The 25657-nt window shown below is 45.7% G+C and overlaps 1 protein-coding gene across 1 annotated transcript in view; it reads left to right on the plus strand.

Moving 5' to 3' along the window:
- The window catches only part of ANO2 (anoctamin 2), a 365356-nt gene that overhangs the window by 323515 nt on the left and 16184 nt on the right, over window positions 1-25657 (plus strand). The window contains exons 21-23 of the mRNA XM_060190229.1: window positions 19720-19872; window positions 21045-21097; window positions 23889-24070. Of these exons, the coding sequence (XP_060046212.1) occupies window positions 19720-19872; window positions 21045-21097; window positions 23889-24070 (388 nt within the window). The remainder of the gene's footprint in view (window positions 1-19719; window positions 19873-21044; window positions 21098-23888; window positions 24071-25657) is intronic.

A 25657-nucleotide genomic window follows, 5' to 3' on the forward strand; every position in this document is an offset into this window, starting at 1 on the left:
ATTTCACAGATACTGCCCCCCCCCCAACATAACTTCCTTTTCTGCTTTATGAGAATGTGTGAAATCATGTTTAAAGAAACACACAGGGTGAAAGATCTGTTCTAGCCCTGGAATACTGAAAACTTTAAGAAAAATCTGAGCTTTGTAACCTAGATCAGCTCATCAGAGAAGACTAGTCACACTGTCTGAAGAACAATAAGCAAAGAAAAATACCAATACCTGATTTACAGAAACACATAGCTCTTCCGTACTGTCCACCCTCAGCTGAGTGCTCCCTGACTCCTCTGACACCAAGCCAGGTGCTGACACAGGAGTTGCTTTGCATTAGTCAGATGCCATTCTCTGTCTGCCATCTTTTCAGTCAGAAAGAAGTGGCAGCTGGAGACTTAGAAATGGAAGGGACTTAGGTTAGAAAGCCCTGTGCTCCACCTCTCTCTCTCTCTCTCTCTCTCTCTCTCTCTCTCCCCGCCTTTTAGTCCTCACCCTCAACACCCAGGGGTCAATGTAGCCTCTACATGCCTGTCTATCTGCCCAGGCTATTTCAAAGCTTCCTCTTTTGAGTCATTAGGAACAGAGATGTTTGAGCCATATTCATGGAGTCTATTCAGCTCTCTCACCAACTAGCTGGATGGCTTTAGATAGGTGACTGACCTTTGTGTGTCTCAATTTGACTGCACGCATATGTACATGCACACACACAAGTGATAATAATGTCTATCTCCTAGAGCTGTTGTGAGCAATGAAGGAACAGGTGTGAAATGCTTCTCAGAGTATGTAACACCTGTCAGACTTTGAATGAGTGTCAAGTGTTGTTGTTTTTTCTCCAGATGGTCTTGAGGCCTAAGGAAGGCAGAAAGTGGGGTGTGTGCTCCTCTTTGACAGTCGCTGGGTCCCTGAATACACACACTCATTCTGTGGCCAGCTGGAGGGACTTAACAATGAGAAAAAGGAGACTTGCTAGTGTCTGGAAGAAATTCACACCAAGAGTATAGAGACTGAAGTTGACTCTATAGAGTATTTTAAAAATATATGCTTAGGGGAGGCTGAGCAGTGGTCACCCATTAGAGTGCACATGTTACCGTGCATGAGGACCCAGGTGGTTCCTAATTTGGGGGAAGGGGAGCTGGGGAATCTTCATAAGCAGTGGAGTGTTGCTGCAGGTAGGTGATTCTTTCTTTCTTATTATTCCTTTTTGTTGCCCTTGTTTTATTGTTGTAGTTATTGTTGTTGATGTCCTAGATGTTGGATAAGACAGAGAAATGGAGAGAGGAGGGGAAGACAGAGAGGGGGAGAGAAAGACAGACACCTGCAGACCTGCTTCACTGCCTGTGAAGCGACTGCTCTGCAGGTGGGGAGCCAGGGGCTCGAACTGGGATACTTAGCCAGTCCTTGCGCTTTGCGCCACTTGCGCTTAACCCGCTGTGCTACCACCCGACTTCCTAGGTAGGTGATTCCTACAGGCCTAATCTGGAGGGCTAAGGGACCCATCTGCCCTTGATCATTCAGCTTAGTGAACTTCGTTCACATCTTTATTTTTATTGTTGAATAATTTGATGGGATGCCAGGCGTCACCCACCTGGTGGACATGCCTGCCACAGGTGACTTCCCAGACCAGGGCATCAGCACCACCCTGACAGTTTCAAGCATAAGCTCCTGGGTTTAGGAGGAGAAGGTGTGAACCTCTTCTGGAAACTCCTCCTTCTGCCTCCGCCACTGACACTTTCCCATCACGGTCAGCTCAGCCCTGGGCAGCCACCATGCTCTCCCTGGGCCTAGGGGAGGACTTCTCCTTCTCCTCCAGAGCCCAGGAAACCCTCAGGACCCCACAGCTCTGCCTTCTGGGGCCTTTGTGGGGAGTCCTCCCCCTTTATCTAGTTCTTTGCATTCTCTTGGTTCAGTAAATGAAGAACCCTATAGTCCATTTCCCATGTCCCCACACATCTCCCGCTCCCCATGCCCTTCTCCTGCCCCACCCGTTCCTCTTACATTAGTCCCAGCTCCTCCTCTACCACCATCACACAGGCTTCCAGATACTCAGCTTCTTGGGGCTGGCCCTGTTGCCTAGGGACTCACGTCCAAGAGTGCAAGCTGCATGGATGGGGGTCTCACACAGTCGCTGTCACATCATGGACTCTGTAAACATCTCCTAAACTTAAAAAGGGACAACTGGGGAGGGTGGGGTGGGTTGCACACTGCTCTGCTGAGCACACACTTTATTATGAACCAAGAACCCCACCTGCTGGGGTGAAGCTTCATGAGCCGTGAAGCAGGTCCATGCATGTTTCTGTCTCTCTCCCTCTGTATGTTCCCCTTCTCTCTCATTTTATCGCTGTCCTATCAAGTTAAAAAAAAAAAGGAAGGAAATAAGGAGGGAAGGAAGGAAGGAAGGAAGGAAGGAAGGAAGGAAGGAAGGAAGGAAGGAAGGAAGGAAAAAGGAAGGAAATGGGAAAATGGCCACCAGAAGTAGTGGATTCATGGTGAAGGCACCAAGCTTCAGCAATAATTCTGGTGGTAAAAAGAGAGAGGGAAAAGAGAAGGAGGGGAGGGATGGCTAGGTGCCAGAGCATGACTAGATTCACTTTCTTTTCTTTCTTTTTCTCTGTTAGGTCTCCAAGGTAATCACTAGGGCTCAGTACCTACCTGAGGATCACTCCCAGAGACTTTTTTTCCTCTCTCTCTTTTTTTCCTTTTTGGTAGAACACAAGTAAGAGATAGAAATAGGAGAGAGGCAGAGTGAAAAAGAAATACCTGCAGTGCTACTCTACTGCTCCTGAAGCTTTCTCCCTCCGAGTGACAGCTAAGGGGTTTGAACCCAGGCCCTTGCACATGATAATGTGCATATTCCATAGTCACTTTCTCTTATCTGGGCTGGAACCTCTTCATGTGCCTTGGTTAATTCTCATTCCTGAGCGGGCTGTGGATCTGCTCAGTGGATTGTCACGAATGGTTACAGCCCTTGTTTCTCTGCTTCTTCCTGCTTTCTTTCTCTCCACTCCTCACCCCTACCCACCCATTTTGTCTCCTCCCTCATGAAGAAAAGACCCATTCCTCACCTCCCCCCACCCCCTTTTCAGCACATGGGAGCGAAGGAAACAGGAGAAGGCGTAATGTGAACCCCAGCCCCTGTTCACTGGGGCAGCTCTGGGAACTAGCTGGTGGGAGAGAAGAGTGAAGCTCACAGATGCCAAGACCTCCTTGCTGAGGAGCTTTCCTGTCAGTGCCCCTAGTTAGAAACCATGCTGCGCACTTCCATTTCTCTGCTTTATTTACAAGGCTACCAGAACTAATAAGTCTGAGGAAGCAATCTCTCCCTCCTCACCATCTGCATGAGTGAGACTTGGCTATGACTGCAGTTCTACCTTTACCTAACTAGGTGACCTTGGACATGTCCTAATATCCTTCTGGATGTGACTTTTGTCCTTGATTTTATAGAGAATTAGAGAAAGCTATAAGCTGCCTTGCACTGGAGTATGTTGTAGCTAAGTGCAATGCATTATGAGGAGATAATTATGTCTCCCAGTAGATCTTAAATCTAAAGGTCAGACAGAGTCCATGTTGCCTTCATTTTGTCATGCCCCTAGGATCCTTTAACTTTATTTATTTGTTTGTTTTGATAAGACAGAGAAATTGAGAAGGAAGGGATATGGAGAGGGAGAAAGACATACCTGCAATACTGCTTTACTGCTTATGAAGCGCAATACTGCTTTACTGCTTATGAAGCTCCTCCCATCCCTGCAAGTTGGGGCCAGGGACTTGAACCTGGATTCTTGTGCATGATAACATGTTCACTTAACCAGCTACATCACCACCTGGTCCCCCTAGAATTCTTTTAGGGAGAATACTAGGAAGACTCCAGTATCCTGAAGACCTGATGTACACCAGCAGTAGTGAGTGTCGCCCAGGATCAATTGTCATTGAGTGTCCTGACAAAAAGACTCTCCAACTACCAGCTTGGGTCACCTCCAAGATCTTCTCCCTGACTGGCATTCTGGTTCATACCAGAAGCTAGATGGTGCACCTCGAAGGCCAGAGGCACAGGATCAGGGTGATGTAAATTTCCTGGGTTCACCCCAGAAGCTCCGTAATAGAACTGAAGCCAGTGTCCCTTTTCAGATCATTCAATGGGAGAATGTCCTCAGGACCTGTAGGAACTTGGACTTCAGTGGAGGGAAAGGAGCAAAGTGTTCAGCCTTTTTTTACCTCATAGGCCAGATGTCCCCTGTTCCAGATTCTTGTCCTAGGCTTGGAGTAGAAATGAGAGCTGTGAAACCAAAGCTGGCTGATCCCTCTGGTGGGGCCTGACATGGTTGATCCCTGGCTCCACCTCAGCTGTCAGCTTCCTGCCAGTGATCCCCAAGACCACCCATGAAGACAGGAAGTACGTGGAGACCCCCTGAGCCTGTAGGCTGCCATGGCGGGAATTCCCTTACTGAGGCAGGCAGCAGGGAGCGATGTATTCTATTCATATTTTCCTAAATAGAGCCAGAACCTGGGCCTGCAGGCCTGGGGGAGGGGCAGTCAGTGGATGGGAAGTGGGAGTGGGGGGGGAGTGGGAGTAGAGGGACTCAGCCTGAGGAGGGGTCTCTAAGGGCAGGGAGCTCTCTCTGGGCAGGATTGGTGGCGGGAAGGGTTGGCTCCAGACAGAGAAACCCGAGAGTGAGGGATTAGACTGTACGAACCTGCCAGGGGAGCAGCTAGCTTTCGAGGGAATCTCCGATATCAAACCCTTTTCCTGAAGAGCTTAGAGCAGGGACTTCAAGGGGAGTCCCCCAGCCCCCACCTCTGAGGAGAGGAAAGCATGCTGGTCAAGGAGCAGGCCATGACATTAATCATCCTTGTCCCCAGCCACCAGCGTGGGCTTTCAGAGCTATTTTGCTGCAGGCTCCTCACAGCCTGGTGGGTTGTGGGGTTTTCCTTGGGGCCTGTGGAGAGGAAGTTTCTAGTTGCTGAGAGAGCTGCTGTGTTCTCTAGACTGCTGCAACAGCCTGATTTTTACAGAGTGGAACTCAGCCTTAAATGTGTGAGCCTGTGGGGCCAGCAGGTGGTTCACACAGTAGAGTGCATATATTTCCATATGTGAGAACCTGGGTTCAAGCCCCAGGCCATCACATGGGAGCACCTGCAGGGAGGAAGCTTCGTGAGCTGTAGAACAGTGCTGTTGTGTCGCTCCTTCTTTCTCGGTCTCTCTTCTCCCTTTCTCTCATTCTCTCTTTCTCTCTTTCTCTCTTTCTGTGCCTTTATGTAGAAAGGCAAAATGGCCTTTGGGAGCCATGGAGTTGTGCAGGCACTAAGAACCCTGCTGGAAACAACAACAATTGTGGGCCTGGATTTAATTCTAGAAGAGGAGGTTAGTGACAGTCAAAAACAATCTCATAATTATGCTGCTGCATTTGTCTTTTTTTTTCTCCTCTGAAGACTAAGAGTCTTTTTTTTTTTTTTTTTTGTATGATTCACCATGTTCTTGAGGGCAAAATGTCTGTCTTATTCACACTACCTACCTAACCTTATGTATGTATAGTAGGTGCTCAGTGAGAGTGTGGACCCAAAGATAAAGTGACCAGTGGGCTCTGTAGACATCCCTGCCCACTAAAGGTCTTCAGACATGTCTTCTACACTGATTCAGCTGCTCCGTGTGTCTTTCCCCTCAGCTTGTCCCCATCCCTGGAGCAAGCATAATTTCTTATTACTATGCTTTTGCAGTAATGCAAATCCAAAGGCTTGTAGAACTCTCTGTGTGTTGGTATTTCAGGCAAAATGCTCTGGCTGTTAATCTACCACTGCTATGCTAAGGTTTTATACTTAGTGTTTCAAGATTCAGTAACAACATCATCATCATCATCATTATTATTATTATTATTATTATTATTATTATTATTATTATTATTACCGGAGCAGTACGCAGCTCTGGCTTTTGGTGGTGCTGAGGATTGAACCTGGGACCCTGGAGCTTCAGACACAAGAGTCTTTTTGCACCACCATTATGCTGTCCAGGACACAGTGACTTATAAGTAAGAGAACATAGAGAGATGGGAAGAGACACCTCTAGATATTGCTGAGTATCTCACCCTGAGTGTTGCCTGGAAAGTCTTCCTGAAGATGACTGTAAATAAAGCAAAAAAGTGACCTCTTATTAAGGTCAGAGCAGAAGGGGCTGTGGATTCAGATGGTGATGATTCAGATGACACCTCATATCTTTGCAAATCTGGTGTCCTTTGGTCATGGATGGTGGGTCCCATACTGGGGATCTCCAAGTTTCTAGTCCAACCTGTGTGCAGGAAACTAGTCCTGAGTGTTCTCGGGACACAAGTGCAGGCCAGGCCAGAGTGTCTGTATGCCTCTAGGCTAAGAAACCTGCATACTTCACCCCAAAGAACTCCAAGGGTTTGTGCTCCCCGTGCTGGCTTAGAGAACCAGGAAATCCCTCTCACTGGGGCATCCTATTTATTCAGACTGAATCACCCCACAGTTTGGACCCACCAACTTCTCCAAATAGCACCTAGACACTGTTCAGGAGGCATCCCAGACTTTGGCTTTGGCTCTTAATTCTGTAAAGGAGGGTGAGTCACAAGCCATTTTGCTCCTGCTGTGGAAGCAGCCATTGCTTGGCTGTGTCTGTCCTAGGAGCCCCCTCTGCTGCCAGAAATCCATAAGAGAGAAGCCAGCCATGTGTCTGGATACCACACATAGGAGTACTGTTGAGCTTCCACATTTTGGGGCTATTACTAATATTTTGTTGATGGGTAAGTGTTAGTTTAATTCCACCGTGGTCTGAGAAGATATTTGGGATAGTTTCAATGTTGTTGAATTTGCTGGTGCTGTCTTTGTGGCCTAATATATGCTCTGTGCTTCAGAATGACCCATGTGGACTTGAGTAGAATGTGTATTCCAATTTCTTGGGGTGAGTGATTTTGAAAATGTCCAATAGTTCTAGTTTATCTATCTCCTCATTTAGCTCCCTCATTTCTTTATTGATTTTCACCCTGGATGATCTGTCAGGTTGAGAGAGCGAGGTGTTGAAGTCCCCTACTATGACTGTGTTGCTGTTAATATATCGCTGTAGCTCTTTCAGTAAATGTATTTAGATGGCTTTTCATTTGGTGCATTGATATTAATAATTATTAAGTCCTCTTGATTGACTGATCCTCTGAGCATTAATTAATGTCCATCCATATCTTTTTAAATTTTATTTTATTCATGTCAGATATGAGAACAGCTGTTTCTGCCCCTTTTGTGTGCCATTGGCTTGTATGATAGTTTTCTATCCTTTCACTTTGAGTCTGTGTTTGTCTTGTTGAGTTAGGTGGGTTTCCTGTAGGAGGCATATTGTTGGATTGTGTTTTCTGATCCATCTTCCTACTCTGTGCCTTTTAATAGGTGAGTTCAGGGCATTGGCATTTATTGATATCAGAGATTGAAGGTACTTTAATGCCTTTCTTGTAGACTTTTAGAGTGTTCTGACATATGGCATATTTATGATTGTCTGACTGTTTATAGGATACCTTTCAGAACTTCTTTCAGGACAGGCTTGGTGATAGTTGATTCTTTCAATTGTTGCATGTCTGAGAAGGTTTTTATGACTCCATCTAGTCTGAATGACACTCTAGCAGGATACAATAGTCTTGGTTGAAAGATTTTCTCATTGAGCATTGAGCACTTGATAGATACTTTGCCATTCTCTTCTGGCCTGTAGTGTTTGTGTGGAGAAATCTACTGCTAATCTTATGGGTTTTCCTCTGTAGGTGACTCTTTGTTTATCTCTTGCAGTCTTCAGGATCCTTTCTTTATCCTTATTCCTTTCCATTCTAAATTTGATGTGTCTTTGTGTCTTTAAGTCTGGGTTAATTCGGTTTGGGACCCTCTAAACTTCTTGAACATTTATGTCTTTGATGTTGTCTAGACTAGAGAAGTTCTCAGCTATTATGTCCTCTAGAATGCTTTCTTCCCCTCCCTCTCTTTTTTCCTCTGGTAAGCCAATAATGCGTATATTATTTCTTTTGAAGTCATCCAATAGCTCTCTGTTGTTGTTTTCAGTATCTGTTAATCTCTTTTTGAGATTTCTTCTTTTTTATTTGTCTCTAATTCATCCTCAATCTTCCTAATTCTTTCTTTAGCCTCATTTATTCTATTTTCTCTCTGCCCTCTACTGTTTTCTGGAGTTCATCTATTTTGTTACCCTGTTTTAGCTTGCTCAGCTAGTTGTGTTCTTAGCTCAGCTATTTCAGCTTTCAGCTCTCTAAGAACCTTGAGATGATTAGTGTTTTCTTCCAGGGTCTCATTTGTTGTTTCTACATTTCTGATGACAATTCTTTCAAACTTTTTACTCATTCCTGTGATTATTTCTTTAACTAGTGTTTGGATGTTGACCTCATTATTTTGTGCTTCAGCCTTTAGGGGGCTTTTAGCAGGACTCTTGTCCTGGTTCATTTCTCCAATATTTCTTCTGATTGGTCTAACCATTCTATATAGTATCTTATGAGGTCCCTCTCTCAGGACTTTTCAAATTACTTATCAGTCTTGCCTGGGTTGACTTGTGTCTAAGTAAGGTACTTAAAGTGTTCACAGTTGTGGAAATTGCCAGTTGTTTCAATATTATTTTAATCCCTGAGTTGGAGCACAGTGGCATTAAAAGCCTCTTTTGTTCTTTTTTGTTCTTTTTCTTCCATGTAGGTTATGGGAGCCTGAGGGTTTTTAAACTATAAGTAAGCTTCTTAGCTTAATTCCTCCCTCTTGACCAAGAGATAAAGCAGGGTGGGGAGAGATAATACAGTGGTTATGCAAAGAGACTCTTACAGCCACACCACTAGGCCACTGAGGTATAGATCTTCTCTTGAGTTTCCTGGTTAGTTCACTTTTCCTTGGTGTCAAAACAGGGCCTCCCCCCTGATGCTCCAGATTCTGAGGGCAGTAGCAATGGAGACTTTCAGTTGCATTTGGTGATTCTTAGGAGAGTCCCTTCCTCCCTTCAGCCGTTTTTTTGGTTGGTGAAACAGACAGGTGGTGTCTCAACTGGTAAACTGCCGGACTGTTATCAGCCACTTAATCTCTCCCTAGGCTCCTCTCTGTTGGTGAGCCACACATATTTGCACTCACCAGTGATTTAGTGGGTTCCTGAAGTCATTCTAGTCCTGTCTTGTTGAGGGCCCAGATGATCTCCTTTGGTATTCCTGGGCTGGTGAGTCTGCTCTCTTCAAGGCAGGTTTTTCAATTACTCCAAGGAGCTGGACCTTCTTTTGGTACCAAAAACAGGGCTTTCAACCAGTCTAGAACCAAAATGTCCACCACCAAAGTTCTGTATCTCCACCCTCCCATCTCTCAAAGTAACCACCAGAGTTCTCACAAGTCTTAGAAACAATTTGCTATACAGACTTTTACAACACTCCAGTGGTTGAAGAATGAAATAATGGAATGGAACAGAAGGAATGGAATGGAGTGAAGTGGAGTGGAGTTGAGTGGCATGGAATAGACCTCTTCTTTTCCATTCCTCTTCTAGCTCCAACAAGAACCTATAGGATAAGCCTTGGAGTGCATATTTGTGTCTCTCCCTTTTCCTTAATCTATATTTTCTTTTTTTTTTCCCTAAAATCCCCTAAACTAATCTGTACTGTGTTTTATTTCTGCTGGCTTTGTCATAGTCTTGTGAGGAAATGGCCAGGTAAAGTCCTTAGTAGTGTGTTGTTTCTGGGGAATGAACATCTTTTCAATCACAACTCCTTTATCCTTCTCCTACCTCACTGGCAAATGGGTAGATGGGAGGATGAAAGGAAAGATGAATGAAGACTGGGCCTCCTCACTGTCATATAGCAGGTGGAAGAAGAAATCAGCACTGAATCAGCTGAATCATTCATTTGTTTACTCCTTAAACATTTACTAGAATTTCACCAGGCTCTTCTGTGAAGAGCAGAAATGAATCAGCAGATCTCACCAGCTGGATTCTTTCTAACTCAGAGAAACTGAACCAGGTCCACTGATACGCGATTTTGTTAGGCAGCACAAATGCAGAACAGAGAAGAGCGATGACACAAAAAATAGGTCAGCATTACAGCCAGATAAAATGTGTGTGAATGAACATAGTTCATAGTGTCCAAGACTGGAGAGAGTACTCTCCTGGGCCTTGCTATCTGTGCCACTCAGGGAAGAGCCCCAGCACCCGTGGAAGAAGCTCCATTGCTATACTGGTCCCTCTCTCTCTCTCTCTCTTTCTCCCTTTCTCTCTCCTTCCATCCCTCCCCTTCTCTCTATGTCAGTATGAATATATGAAAAATAGCATGAACAGTGAAATCACACATGTGTGAGGCCCTGGTTATACAATATATATTACATATTATATAATTTTACATGTATACAGTATTATATGTATGCATGCAAAGAAAGAAAAAGAGAGCATCTGTACAAAGAATATTGATGCTGGTATCAATGCAACTTTGTTTGTTGACAAGATTAGCACTTAGATAGAGAAGATACGAGGAAGAACAAAGATGCATGTGAAGGGCCAGGCAATGGTACACCCAGTGGAGGAAACTCATTACTATTCAAGAGTCCAGGTTCCAACCCTGGCCCCCATCTCCAAGGGGGAAGTTTGGTTAATGGTGAGACAGTGCTAGAGGGTCTCTTTTTCTCTCTTTCTCTCTGCTTCCCCCTTCCTCTCACTTTCTTCCTGTCCTATCAAATAAAAGGGGGGGGGGGACATGGCTACTGGGAGTGTACAAGCACCAAAGCCCAGAAATAATCCTACTGGCAAAAAATTAAACTAGATTTTAAAAATTTATGAGAAGGGTTGGGAGACACCATTGTGGTTATACAAAAAGATTTTCTTCTCTTTTTTAATTTTTAAAAAATATTTATTTATTTATTTTACCTTTTGTTACCCTGTTTTTTTATTGTTGTAGTTATTGTTGTTGATGATGATATTATCATTGTTAGATAGGACAGAAATAAATGGAGAGAGGAGGGGAAGACAAAGAGGGGGAGAGAAATATAGACACCTGCAGACCTGCTTCACCACTTGTAAAATGACTCCCCTGCAGGTGGGGGGCCGGGGACTCAAACCAGGATCCTTATTGCCAGTCCTTGCACTTCACACCATGTGCACTTAACCCACTGTGCTACCTCCGGATTCCCACAAAAAGATTTTCATGCCTTGGGATCCTAGGTCTCAGGTTCAATACTCAGCACCACCATAGTCAAGATTAGTGTTTTGATCACTCTCTGTGTATACTTCTTTTTCTCTCTCATTAAAATAAAATTTAAAATGTTTAATGCATGGGAGTGGCTCGGGCAGGAGAAGGACAGTTCATATCATGGTTGCCTGTCACACTACTGTGTGGTCCAAGGACACTGAACTCACTTGACATCAGAAACAAATTTTCCAGCTTCATCAATCCACAGCTGTGTGTCCCTGGGACAGTGATCTCACCTCTATGAGACTCAGTGACCCATTTGAAGTGGAAATGATCATATCCTAACACTGAAGATTATGGCCTTTATGTGTGTATGTGCAGTGCTGGGGATTGAACCCTGGGCTTCAAACAAGCGCTCTGCTGATGAGCTGCCTCCATGGCCACATTTTTATTCTAGGGGACCAGGAGAAGAGAGACCATAAAGCACCAACCCCTCCCATACAGTTGGAGCTCAGCCCTTTTCAACCTTTCAGTGCTCCCATGGTGCCTCGTACATGAATGGGCCCCTACTTTATTTTTTTTGGGGGGGAAGACATGGAAAAGAGAAAGACATGAACCGCAACTCAACTTCTGCCTACAGAATTTTTTAATGTTTTATTTATTTATTTTGGATAGATATTGAGAGAAATTAAGAGGGGCGAGGGAGGTAGAGAGAGAGAATGAGACAGAAAGACACCTGCAGCTCTGTTTCACAGCTCATGAAGCTTCCCACCCTTCAGGTGGGGACAGGGGCTTGAATCTGAGTCCGTGTGCACTGTAAGGCGTGTGTTCTACCATGTGTAGTGCACCACCGCTCAGCTCCCCAGAATTTTATTTTCATTTTTTCTTTATTGAGAATATTTTTAGAGACAGAGGCTCTCTGGAGAGGGAGAAAATGGGGATGGGAGAGAGAGAGAAAGAGAGAGAATAAAAGAGACCATAGCACCAAAGCTTCCTTCATTGTGGTGATGGCCAGGCTTGAACCTGGTCACACACATGGAAAAGCAGCACACTATTCAATGAGCTATTTCACTGGCCCAACACCAAAGACCCTTTTGTTAACCAAGGACCTGCTGCCTGCAGATGTTCCGTGTTTAGGAAATACTGGCTTGAAGGCCCATAACCTTCAAGGACTTGGAGCCTTGCTTTGAGAGCATGGAAAGGGAGCAATGGGTAGATTCTCCCGACCAGTGTGTCCAGCCTTTAAAGGCCTGTGGCTTGTGAGCAACATTCTCTCACCCTTCTCTATGCCACTGGGGGGCTGGGGGAGGGGCTTAACTCTGAAGATTCCCACAGCCCTCACCTCTGTCCCAAAAGCAGGTGAGGATGTTATGGCCAGACAGAGGTCATTGTTGTCACACTCTCTTGAATTCCTAAACAACAAGAGTTCCTTTCTATAGCTAAAGGTGCCGATATGGGACTGACTGGGAAGCTTTTGACCCATTCACATATAGAAGACAGTTGCCTTGCCTGTCTGCTCTGTCTCAGCATGGTGTTTCTTGGTATGCAGTGAATTCTCAGCACTCAGATCCCTGTTTTCAACGTGTTCCTTCCTGTCCTGACACACAGGGCTTCTGGAGGGACCTGGGGCCATTGTATAAACCCCAGGTGACTCCACACAGATTGAAAGGGAATTCCACGTATTGTCTCAACTTCCTAAGTGATTTGTAAAGTTGGATCAGTGGGTTGGCAGGAAAGAACTGAACGGTGAGCCCTCTGGCACACCTTTGGTGGCCTCCACTTCAAGTCATCTGTGCAGCCTCCAGGGAGTGAGGACAAGAGCTGCCAGGTCAGATGCAAACAGAGTAATGTGTGCCAGGCCCAGTGGGAGTGAGGAGAGCAGGCCAGTCAGGCTAAGGACTAACGTGTGCAGTGTGAGGGTAAAGAAACAGCAAAGTGGTCATACAAGAGGACTTCCCTGCCTGAGGCTCCAAAGTCACAGGTTCAGTCTCCAGCACCATCATAAGCCAGAGCTGAGCAGTGCTCTGGGAAATAATTAACTAATTAAATTTAAAAAGAATGGAGTGGACGAGTGTCTTCATAGAGTATCTGGAATTCGAGCTTAACCTAGATTGATAAATAGTAACTCAGCCAATAGAGAAGGAAAGTTACAGTCAGCAGTGGTGGGTTGGAGGCTCAGGAGCATGTAAAATAGGATGTGTTTAGAGAAGTGCACAGGATGGAAGTGGAAGTGGCTTCAGGACCAGTAGAACCTTTGCGCAGAGTCCTGAGCACAGAGAGCAGGGTGGGGAAGAGATCTGTCAGGAGAAATCAAAGGGTCTCGAATGCCAGGACCACAGTCTGCATCTCATTGTGTGGGGGTGTGAGTGATGGGAGGGTGCCCTCCTTCCCAAACGATTCTAAAGAAATGAACAGGGAGTTGGGCGGTAGCGCAGCAGGTTAAGCACACGTGGCGTGAAGAGCAAGCACCGGCTTAAGGAACCCGGTTCGAGCCTCCAGCTCCCCACCTTCAGAGGAGTCACTTTATGGGCAGTGAAGCAGGTCTGCAGGTGTCTATCTTTCTCTCCTCCCTCTCTGTCTTCCCCTCCTCTCTCCATTTCTCTCTGTCCTATCCAACAACAACATTAGTAACTATAACAACAAACAACAAGGGCAACAAAAGGGAAAATAAATAAAAATTTTAAAAAATAATAAATAAAAAAGAAATGAGCAAAGAAAAAAAAAGTTGTGTTTGGTCAAGAGCTTCCTCACTCACTCTGGCCAGTCCTGTTCTCCTTACAAACCTGGGTTTTGTTGTTTTGTTTTGTTTGTTTTGTTTTGTTTTCCTAGCAGTTTGTCCTGGAATGTCCTTGCCGGATGCCATCTTGTTTAGTTTAACCCACTCCTCCTTGTTATTTTAACCTAAGCTCAGGTAATCAAGGCCAAGATTTTAATTGTCTCCAGCATCAGGCTGCAGAGGGCTGGTGGTTCATGTTTGAAAGGCTCAGGCTGCTGGGAAGTTGAGAGGAGAAAGACTCTGGGGTCTGTGCCTCAGAGTGCTTCCAGCTTCATTTTTCTGGACCACGAACAGCGGGCTTTGTCGAGATGTGGTTGGAGATCAACTTATGGATTCCCCCCTAATTGGCTTGGCTGGGCTTAATCTCTTGTTGGTCCCGTCAAGCTGGCTTCCATTAGGCAGTGCTCGGAGGATTTCCGGTCCAGCTCTGATCCTGATGGAGGCTGGCTGTTGTTTTTAGAAGTAAATTTTGGCAGTGGTGAAGGCCGCTATCACTGTGTGCTCTTAAGTGAACCCAGAAAGACACCCAAATAAAGTAACCCTTAGACCTTTGACTACAGAGAGTTGGAGGTTTGGTCTTTGTTAAAGGTTTATGGTGGTGTTTATTTATTTATTTTCTTTAAGCTGAAGCAAAGGTTCCTGTATGATTCTGCCTACTCGGCTGATTCTTAGAAATGTAGAAGGTGGCGCATCTGATTAAGCACTCCACATTACACTGTGCAAAGACCCAGGTTCAAGCCCCTGGTCCCCATCTGCAGGGAGAAAGCTTCATGATTTGTGAAACAGGGTTGTAGGTGTCTCTCTGTCTCTCTTCCTCTCTATCTCCCTCTTCCCTCTCATTTTCTCTCTCTCTCTCTATCCAATAATAAATAAGGAAGAAAAAAAGAAAGAGGAAGAGGAATAAAGGAAGGTGTTCAGCTAAAGCAGAGGACATGTGCTATCAGGGGCCATCTCTGTGCCCTGGTCACCCCCTGAGGAAGCGTCAACAGGGGCACAGGGGTATCCTGGCACCTCATGCTCAATACCTGTGACCTGGGCTGAGCCCATTCCTTGAGGCTGTTCAGCATGGGACCCACAGCAAGAAGAGAGAGAAGAGCCTACATTGAGGGCTTGTCTGGGGTGCAGCTACTGAGCTGTCCCTGAGAGCTGTTGGTATTGACAGAGGAAGAAGAACAAGCTCATGCACAAGTCCCTGGGTGAGCCCTTTCAACGAGAGTGTCTAGAGCTGCTTATGGAACCCCAGGTACATGGAAGGAGAGTGAGCAGTGATTTCTGTTGTTCCTACTTACCCTCGGAGAATGGGGGGAGGGGATTCTGAGTATGTCTGAACACGCATGTGTCAGTCATAGCCCCTGCCTCTCCCATCTCTATCTCCTTGCCAAGCCTTCCCTGCCGTTTTGGAGACTTCGCTCAGCTGTGCTGGAGGAAGTCACTTAGTTTTATCCTGTAGAACTGAGCTCATGGGAATCAAGGACACTGGCCTGCACCTCCCTACCTGAAGATTGGTTTGCTGATATACTTAAAAATGTGCTTCACAGGTTTTAAAAATGGATCTCCCTGGGTTGTGCGGTGGCACAGTGGGTTAAGCGCATGTGGCATAAAGCGCAAGTACCAGCGTTAAGGATCCCGGTTCGAGCCCCTGGCTCCCCACCTGCAGGGGAGTCGCTTCACAGGCGGTGAAGCAGATCTGCAGGTGTCTATCTTTCTCCCCCCCTGTCTGTCATCCCCTTCTCTCTCCATTTCTCTCTGTCCTATCCAACAACGAACAACATCAACAATGGCAATTATAGTAATAACCACAACGAGGCTACAACAAGGGCAACAAAAGGGGGAAAAAATGGCCGCCAAGAGCGGTGGATTCATGGTGCAGGCACCGAGCCCATCAATAACCCTGGAGAAAAAAAAAAAATGGATCTCCCATTTGCTTTGCTTTCCAACCACCACCTTCACCGCCACCTCTACCTCTGAAGTGAATTCCTCCGCAAAGCCTTATTGAAAAGATGTGCTTGGGAGTCGGGCTGTAGCGCAACGGGTTAAGCGCAGGTGGCGCAAAGCACAAGGACCGGCATAAGGATCCCGGTTGGAGCCCCGGCTCCCCACCTGCAGGGGAGTAGCTTCACAGATCTGCAGGTCTCTATCTTTCTCTCCTCCTCTCTGTCTTCCCCTCCTCTCTCCATTTCTCTCTGTCCTATCCAACAACGACAACAACAATAATAACTACAACAATAAACAAGGGCAACAAAAGGGAATAAATAAATAAAATAAATATTAAAAAAAAAGAAAAGATGTGCTGGGGCTGGGTGGAGGCTCACCTGGCAGAGCACATGTGTTACAGTGCTCAAGGATCCAGGCTCAAGCCCCCAGTCCCTACCTGCAGGGAGGGAAGCTTCACAAGCAGTGGAGCACATCAAGGCTGAGTCCAGACTCCTGCTCCATGACTACTTCTTCAGTTCCCTTCTGTCCAGAATCAAAACATGTAGTATACATCGCAGTCAGCAGCTTGCACCAGCATTTATTCTTGTGAAAACGAAATTCAACACATCATAGGTAGCACTGCTATTACTTTTTTTCCCCCCAGGAGCTCTGGCTTCTAGTGGTGCTGGTGATTGAAACTGGGATCTCAGAATCTCAGGCACAAAAATCATTTTGCTGTCTCCCCAGCACAGGTAACATTATTGAGCCGTAGGGCTGGGGAGACAGCATAATGGTTCTGCAAAAGACTCGCATGCCTGAGGCTCTGAGGTCCTGGCACCGCCAAAAGCCATAGCGGAACAGTGCTCTGCTTACTCAGCATATCCATCCATCTTTCACTTCTTCCTTCCTTCCTTCCTTTCTCTCTCCCTCCCTTCCTGTCCTCCTTCCTTCCTTTCTTCCTCCCTCCCTCCCTCCCTCTCTTTCTCTGTAAATCCCCTTTTCACTAAAAAGAAATAAAATGTTTGTAAAACAATATTGAGCTACGATAGAGTGTCAAACATTCTTCTCAGCACCTTGCATGACCTATTTAACCTTGCAGTGTCTGTGATAGGTGAGCATTGTTACTGTGTACAGCTGAAATGACTGAGATGTGCAGAAAGTCAGTCGCTCACCTTTCCAATGTAAGGAAGTCCCACTTTGTGGTGACTTTTCTGGGGCTCAGGACTGTGTTCTATGGATCAATATGGACAGAGCCTCTGCTTTTCTATTGGGAAGGAAAGACACATGAACAGATCCATTGTCACAGCCTGGGCACAATGGCAGCTGCAATAGAAGTGTGCCTATGAGTGGGGCAGCCTGGAGTTGGAGACCGCAGTTTTGGAAGGGAGACAGCATCTGAGTATCTTAAAGAGGCATAGAAGTTCACTAGCAAGAGACTAAGTCTGTCTGCAGAATGATGGAAGGCCTCGTGCATTCTAGGGGATGTATGCTAAGGCAGATGCCTGCTGGCTGTTGGGGGGAGTTGTTGAGTGAGGAGGCAGAGAATCCAGGCTGGGAGCAGCTTGTCAAGTACCAGTTTCCCAAGAGAAGGAACTGTGGTTATATACAAAATGGGTGAAAAACAGAAAACATCTGGGGAGGTAAGTGGCAGGATCAGATTAACCAAGTCTTCAATTGAATGGACTCTAGAGGTCCAGGGACACTGGCGACAGGGACCCCAGTTTGGAGGTGGCTGCAGTTGGCCAGACGGGGGATGATGACGGCCTGGACTCCTTTCAGTCACCTTGTCTGACCTGAACAGGCCACTCTCTGCACTTTGGCCCACACTCTCCTGGTGGCCTACAATGTTTTCTTTCATTCACTCTCCCTGGAAGAACCAGCCCATCTTTCAAGATGGAGCTTAGCTGTTCTGGGGAAGACAATCCTCACGCCCAGCCCACCCTGGAGAAGCCTTCCCTGCCCTCTTCGGGCCTCTGCTGCTTCTGGCACATTCTTCTTCCTGCCCTGTCGCACATCACACCTGGCCATCTTCCGTTCCCCTCCACCTGATCCTTGAAGGCAGGACTAGACTTTTGTCTCCTGAAGCACTTGGCATAGTGCCTGGTGTTAGTGAAGTGTGACAAATGAGTAGGTTGCTGAATGGGGGCACTGTTTCACACCCGTGTGTGTGTGTGTGTGTGTGTGTGTGTGTGTGTGTGTGTATGTGTGTGTGTGTGTGTATGTATGTAACTCACATCACCTATTACCCAAGTCCCTGTGTTCCCTTTCCTTTAGTAACTACTCACAGTGCCTCAAAAACAGTTGGGTTGTTGTTATCATTTGCTTTAGTTGTTTATATTCCACAGATGAATGAAACCATCTGATAGTTGTCTTTCACTTATTATTTCACTTAGCATAATCACCTCCATTTCCATCCATTCTGACCTGAATGATACAATATCAAGTCTGTTAACTGCAGAGTCGTATTCCCTTGACTCTTTATCCCATAACCCCTTTCTTCTCCATTTGTTTTTCGTGATGAATAGTAGGTTATCAGATTGTAAGATTATAGGGAATAGTTCCACAATACACCCACCACTAAAGCTCTGTGTCCTCACCTTCCCATCTCCCAAAGATAACCACCATAGTTCTCACAAAGTCTTAGAAACAGATTGCTTGCTTCTGGTTTTTTCTTCCCTCCTTCCTTCCTTCCTGCCTGCCTGCCTTTCTTTCTTTCAGTGAGTGTCAGTCCTCTTTCCTTATCTAAGCATAATCACCTCCAGTTCCACCCATTGTGTCCCTAGGACACAATATATTTTCTTACTGCAGAGTAGTATACACATTCCATGGAGTGTATACCCCATGACTTTTGTTGTCAAATCATCTGAGCATGGACATTGAGGTTAACTCTATATTTTTTGCTATTCCCCTGAAATTGTATAATTTCATAAAACTCTGTTTATATTACTGTGAACAGATAATATTATTTAAAAATAAGACATTAACATATCAGACACCAAACGAAATGACTTCTGCACTAGCTTTATGCAGAAGAGGTCAAATTTGGTGGATGAATTTGTAAGTCACATCAAGGGTTGGCTAACTGTGGACCATGGACCAACCCTATCAGCTGGTCTCATTGCCTTGTAAATAAAGTTTTATTGGGATGTAGTGGAGCCCACTTCTCAACAGTTTATGTATGGATTCACTGGGTTCATGTATGGATTCCTGGATTTAGTTGACCAGGGCAGAGTTCAGTTATGTGACAAGGCCATATAACCTGCAAGTTGAAAGATACCTGTTCTCTGATCTGATCCTTGGCTGAAAAAGTGTGTTTGCTTCTAAATGACAAGACCAAGATTAGTACTTGGAGGGAAGGGTGATGGAGAGAGGCAAAACATGTTCCTCCTTCTCATTTTCATTTTAATCTTCATCCTCATCCTCCTCTTGCTGCTGCTGTTTCCTCTCCTCCTCCTCCTCTCTTCCTGCCCTCCTCCTCTTTAGTTTACTACTGCCAGCAGAGTACTTGCTGGAGCTCAGTGCCTACACAGTGAGTTCACTGCTCCCAGTGGTCTTTCAGTCTTCCTCCCTCCTTTCTTCTTTTGTTTGATAGGATAGAGAGAAATTGAGAGATGAGAAGACAGGGAAAGAGATGCCTGCAGCATTGCTTCACTATACATAAAGCTCCCCCCACCACCACCACAGGTAGGGACCAGGGGCTTGAACCTGGTTCCTGTCTCCTTGCTGTGCTGAAAAAAAGAGCTTTGCTCCTGGTTGTCTGAGGAAGACAGACTTACAGCAGAGGGGCAGAGAAAAGGGCCAGGAGACCCCATTAGGAAAAGACAAGCACCCAGCATGATGCAACTGGTCTGAGTCCTGCTTCATCCCGGTGAGCCTCTGACACCTGTTTTTTTTTTCTCTCTCCCTCTCAAGTCATCCAGTTTGGCTTTGTCACCCTCTTTGTGGCCTCTTTCCCTCTGGCACCTGTGTTTGCCCTGCTCAACAATGTCATTGAAGTGCGACTTGATGCTAAGAAGTTTGTCACGGAGCTGAGACGACCAGATGCTGTGAGGACCAAAGATATTGGTATGTCTCCTCACCATGTCCCCCCCAAGGCCCTGGAAGGCCCATAAGACCCCTTCCCTCCCTCTGTTGGCCCACACCAGCCTCTCACTACTTGGGGGATCAGCAGGACTAGAGCAGCTGTTGCTTCTGGACCCTTTGAGGTCCTCATTGTGTCCCTAGTGCCTCGGGAGGCCTGTGGAAGCCACTTCATCATAGGGGTTGGTAGAATAGCTCATTTGGAGGACAAGTGGTGGTGTTTTTGGTAAAGCATACACATTGCCATGCACAAGGACCCAGGTCCCCACCTTCAGAGGGGAAGCTTCATAAACAGTGGAAGAGTGCTACAGGTCTCTCTCTCTCTCTCTGTCTCTCTCTCTCCCCCTCTCCTATCTACCCTTCCCTTTTAATTTCTCTCTGTCCTATCAAATAAAAAGTTAAATCAATAAAAATAAAATAACTCGGGAGTCAGGTGGTAGCGTAGTGGGTTAAGCACACATGGCACAAAGAGCAAGGACCAGCGTAAGGATCCCAGTTTGAGCTCTGGCTCCCCATCTGCAGGGGAGTCGCTTCACAGGTGGTGAAGTAGGTCTGCAGGTGTCTATCTTTCTCTCCCCCTCTCTGTCTTCCCCTCCTCTCTCCATTTCTCTGTACTATCCAACAACAATGACATCAATAACAACAACAATAGTAACTACAACAATAAAACAACAAGGGCAACAAAAGGGAATAAATAAATAAATAACCTAAAAAAATAAATACATAAACATTTTTTTTAAATAGCTCATTTGGATAGTGCACTTCTTCCCATGTGTGCAATGTAATTTTGAGCCCAGCTCCAACTACATTAAATCAAGCTTCAATGCTCTGGTCTCTTTCACTGGCTTTGTTTCTTCATAGCTCTTGTATAGATAGATAGATGGATAGATAGATAGATAGATAGATAGATAGATAGATAGATAGACAGATAGATAGATAGACAGACAGACAGAAAGACACATACATATAATGAGGAAGTGTCATTATCCACCCCCTCCCCACACTCCAGTGACCCCCTCGTTTCCAACCAAACTTCTTCCCAGGGGCCCCAGCACACCACCCCGTAACCCACCTGTAGCATCACTCAGCACACCCAGGGGCAGGGGTGGGGGCTGCCATTTAGGGAGACCAATGACACCCTCCTTTCTGTCTCACAGGGATTTGGTTTGACATTCTGTCTGGAATTGGCAAGTTCTCCGTCATCATCAATGTAAGTGCTCTCGTTCCTGATACCCATCCCATGTGTGTCGGGGAGGGGCTCTGCAGAGAGAGAAGACAAAGTCCTCCCATCTGAACCTCCCCCCAACTCACCTCTTCTCAGGAAGCCCCAAGTTAGAGAGAGCATAGGCCTTCTGTATCTCACACACCTGCCAGAGCTGAGCAGGCCCTGTGCTCACTTCACCAGGAGAAAGAGAGGTAATTACCCACTGGGTTGCATATCCCAGCCTCTTGAATTAAAATCAGATTTCCCGAGCCAAGAATAATGAGGAAAGAATTCCAGGGATCTCACAGTCTCTTGCCCCCACACAGAAACAATACTTGGAGCCTTGCCTGGGCTGCAGAGACTAATGGCAGTTCCTCTACCTCTTCCGTGTGAAGTCCTAATGATCCCTATGGACTCTGCAGAGGCAGGCCAGGCCATGGCAGGAGGGGAGGCCTACCTGTCCCATGCTCCTTAACTACCTCTCCAGACGCATCCCAGTGTCAAAGGAAATCCTACTGGGCCCCTGCCAGGAGCAGCCACTTGGGCCTCTGTGTTCTGCCCAAGCAGGGCCTCCTGGCCCATCTCTGGGGAAAGAACCAGGCAACTCTGGGCACACCCACTAGACCCCACCTGCCTTCCCCTCGGGAGGGAAGCAGGGGGCCAGCCTGAGACCTGGCACCCAGTCAGGAACATGCAGAATGACTGGGAAGGTAGAAGGGATGGCAGAGGATCTATATGTTTCATTTGTTCTCTCATCTAATGGAGGCAATCCACAGACATTTCGAAGCTGAGAAACAATATGCAATTCAGAGAAACCATCGTTCCCTGATCTGGCCTTTTCTCAGCTAGGAAAGAGGCTCTGAGGGCAAAGCACTTTGCACCAATGCCACAGAATGACAGGAAGTTGTATTTCTCCAGCCCTCTGAGACTGTCTGATCTATAATAGTAGGAGAGAGCAACAGTATCTGCATATGGGACCCTTCTGGAAACTAAGCCACAGGGCAGAGAGCAAGTGCTCAGAAAGGCTAGAACTGTGGAACTCTTTCTCAAATATGGTTATGCCCATCCACACTCGTATATACATTGAGTGAGCAGTACGTACATGGCACTTTTTAAAAGGGCTGTCATTGTGGGCGCAGAGCACGGGATAAACAGCTGCCAAAAAGATTTAAGGTTTTCTGTGCAGAAAGCACTTCAACAGTCCAGCATGCAGTGTCTCACTTGTCGTCTGCTTTGCTCTGTGGACATTTATAGGGCGCTTAGATATGCCAGAGGCCCGTGCTGGGTTTATGTGACTCCATCATACAGGGTTTTCCCTCTCACTTTTCCCAAGTCAAACAGATGAAAGAGTAACTTCATGGGTCAGTGAAATAGCTCATTTGGATACTGTGCTGCTTTGCCATGTATGTGACCCAGCTTCAAGCCCAACGCTCACCACAACAAAGGAAGATTCAGTGCTGTGGTCTCTTTCACTCTTTGTCTCTCTATTTCTTTCTGTTAGTCTCTGTCTGAAAAACCCTTCCCAGAGCAGTGAAGTTCAGATGATGCCAAAAAAAAATTTTTTTAAGAAAAACTTCCATTTTTTTTTTTTGACATGCTAAAAACTGTCAGTGGTTAAAGGTCCAGTTGAAGGAAGGGACTATGGAACCATATTCCTGATGTTCCCGGGCCAGGTAGACAGGGCCACTCATCATCCCTGCCCATTGCTCTTATGTGACGCCTTCTTCACTAGCACTCATTTTCTTGGCATTTCCTCCATCCTGGTGTAGCTTGACCAGTACTTGCATCAGTTCATTTATTTCAGAGCTGCTTTGCTCCCTCCAGCTCCAAATAGTCCAAAGTGAGTATTGCTATTGTAATTATTTTTATAAATATTTAAGGGGAATTGGGTGGTGGCGCAAAGTTAAGCGCAGGTGGTGCAAAGTGCAAGGGGCGGTGTAAGGATTCCAATTTGAGCCCTTGGCTCCCCACCTGCAAGGAAATTACTTCCCAGATAGTGAAGCAGGTCTGCAGGTGTCTATAATATATATATGAGTCAGATGGTAGCGCAGCGAGTTAAGTGCAAGTGGCGCAAAGCACAAGGACTGGCATAAGGATCCCGGTTTGAGCCCCCACCTCCCCATTTGCAGGGGAGTCGCTTCACAGGCAGTGAAGCAGGTCTGCAGGTGTCTTTCTTTCTCTCCCCCTCTCTGTCTTCCCCTCCTCTCTCCATTTCTCTGTCCTATCCAACAACAAGGACATCAACAACAACAACAATAATAACTACAACAATAAAATAATAAGGACAACAAAAGGGAATAAATAAATATTTAAAATATATATTTAAATATTTAAAATATTCTATTAATGTATTTTAATGAAAGAGAGTTTATCAGTTTTTGATTTGGCCTTTTTTCTGCCAATATAGAGACTCTGATAGCAAAACATTTGCACCAATTCCAACGAAGTGACCAGAAGTTATATTTCCCTAGCCTTCTGAGATAATCTCCCTGTAACCTGGGAGAGAGTAACAGTATCCACATACTGGCTTGTTGAAATTAAGTGGCATGTTACAAGGCAGAGAGAGACTGAGCACTAGTCAGCTCTGGTGCTGCCATGGTTATGACTGATCCTTTGACAGCCTGAGAGGAGGGTAAACTTGAGTATACCACAGATGAGCACACCAGGTGGCCACTTCCTGAACTCAGGGAGGAGGTCTTCTGTGTCAGCCCCAGTCAGGGACCTTGGGAGGGGAGCTTCTCAGCAAGCAGGGCCCCAGGCCACCTTCCCAGCCTCCTGCCTGTGGTCCTGCCCACAGGCCTTTGTCATTGCTGTCACTTCGGACTTCATCCCCCGCCTGGTGTACCAGTACTCCTACAGCCACAATGGGACTCTGCATGGCTTCATCAACCACACCCTCTCCTTCTTCAACGTCAGCCAGCTAAAGGAGGGGACCGCACCCGAAAACTCACAGTTTGACCAAGAGGTTCAGTTCTGCAGGTAAAGTCATGGGGGGGGGGGGGGAGTGAAGAGCCAAGAGTAAGAGAGCCTGTTAGCTCTCCCAGTGACCTAGAATTCCAGCATCCTCCTTGACCTCTGTTCTCCTACCCACTGACAGCTAGTGATTGACTTGAGTGGAATGAATGCAGACTGAGTGTCTTCTGCAGACACTAGGAAACAAGTACACCTTGCTGTCAGTCTGCTTCTGGGGATGGTGAGGATGGAGACAAGAAGACCTGAGAGAGTGCAATAGGTCATTTGTAGTTCTGTCTGGTAGGGACCATGAGCACTGTGGATGCTTAGAAAATGTAGAAAGGCCATGTGAAGGGGCTGGTGAGATTGCTTACCTGGAAGGAGGCCTGCTTTGCCTGCTTAGGTCCCAGGCTTAAGGTCCTGGTAAGCTCCCTGGAAGCACTGTGATATCTCTCGCTGTCTCTGTACCTCGTGGTGTATGAAGCTCCAGCTCTGTCAGCAGCAACAACAGCAATGCCGAGACTCTAGAAAAAGAAACCGAGGCTTAGAAAGTTGGAACATTCTTGAAGATTGCGGGTGTTTCCTCTGACAGACCCTGAAGCAAATGTCCTGTCTTTTAAGTGTCACTCCATGGTAGAGGGGAGCAACTTTCTTCTTTTCTGCTTTCTTTTACCTTCTGAATTAACTAACACTTGTCTGTGAATTACTTTGTAGAAGAAATCTGATTCAGAGTGAATTCTCTCTGTGTGTGTCTCTCTTTTCTACTTTCTTTTCTCCTCTTGCTACCCCTAGAACTTACAGTGGACAGTAGATTTGCATAATTGTCTACTCTTGATTTCCCTTTTTTCCTTTCTTTTTCTTTTGGTTTTGTTTGCTGTTTTCTTTTTTAGGATGGGAGGTGTTGTTTAGCTAACTGGTATTGATTGAACTACATCAGTCCTTTCTTCATTTGTTGTTATTGTAATTTCTGAAGTTTGTGACTGCATTTGTGAAAAGTATTTAGTATAGCATGGCTAGTACTCAAACACAACAGCTGAAGAATGGCAGAACAGAAGAATACAAACCACATCAATTAAAATATAGTTAAATCAAAAGCAAATAAAACTACTACCACAATGAATTAGGAAAAGAGCCGAGAATAAACTCCAAATCAGTCAGCAGTAACCATAGATAAGAAAAGTATGCAAGCGATAGTAAACCTAATAATCACAAAAATGAAGACAACTATGGAGGAAAAAGCTATCATAATTAGAGAAACAACAGATGAGACCATCAAGGAAAATACTAACTACCTTGAGGTAATTTGAGAACTGAAAGCTGAAATAGCCAAGCTAAAAAGCGAATTAGCAGAACAAGCTAATACTATAACTGAACTGAAGAAAGAAACTGAGAAAAGGGAAATCAGATTAACAGGAGCAGAAACCAGAATTAGCCAGACAGAGGATGAGCTAGAGAAAACTAAGAAAGAGGTAAAAGAGCTCAAAGAGCTCAAAAAACAAAATTGAGACACTGGAAACAACAACAGAGACATATGGGATGATCTCAAAAGAAGTAACTTTCATATAATTGGCCTACCAGAGGAAGAAAAAGAGGAAGGGGAAGTAAACATTCTAG

The sequence above is a fragment of the Erinaceus europaeus genome, chromosome 4 (assembly GCF_950295315.1).
Source record: "Erinaceus europaeus chromosome 4, mEriEur2.1, whole genome shotgun sequence".
Lineage (NCBI taxonomy): Eukaryota > Metazoa > Chordata > Mammalia > Eulipotyphla > Erinaceidae > Erinaceus > Erinaceus europaeus.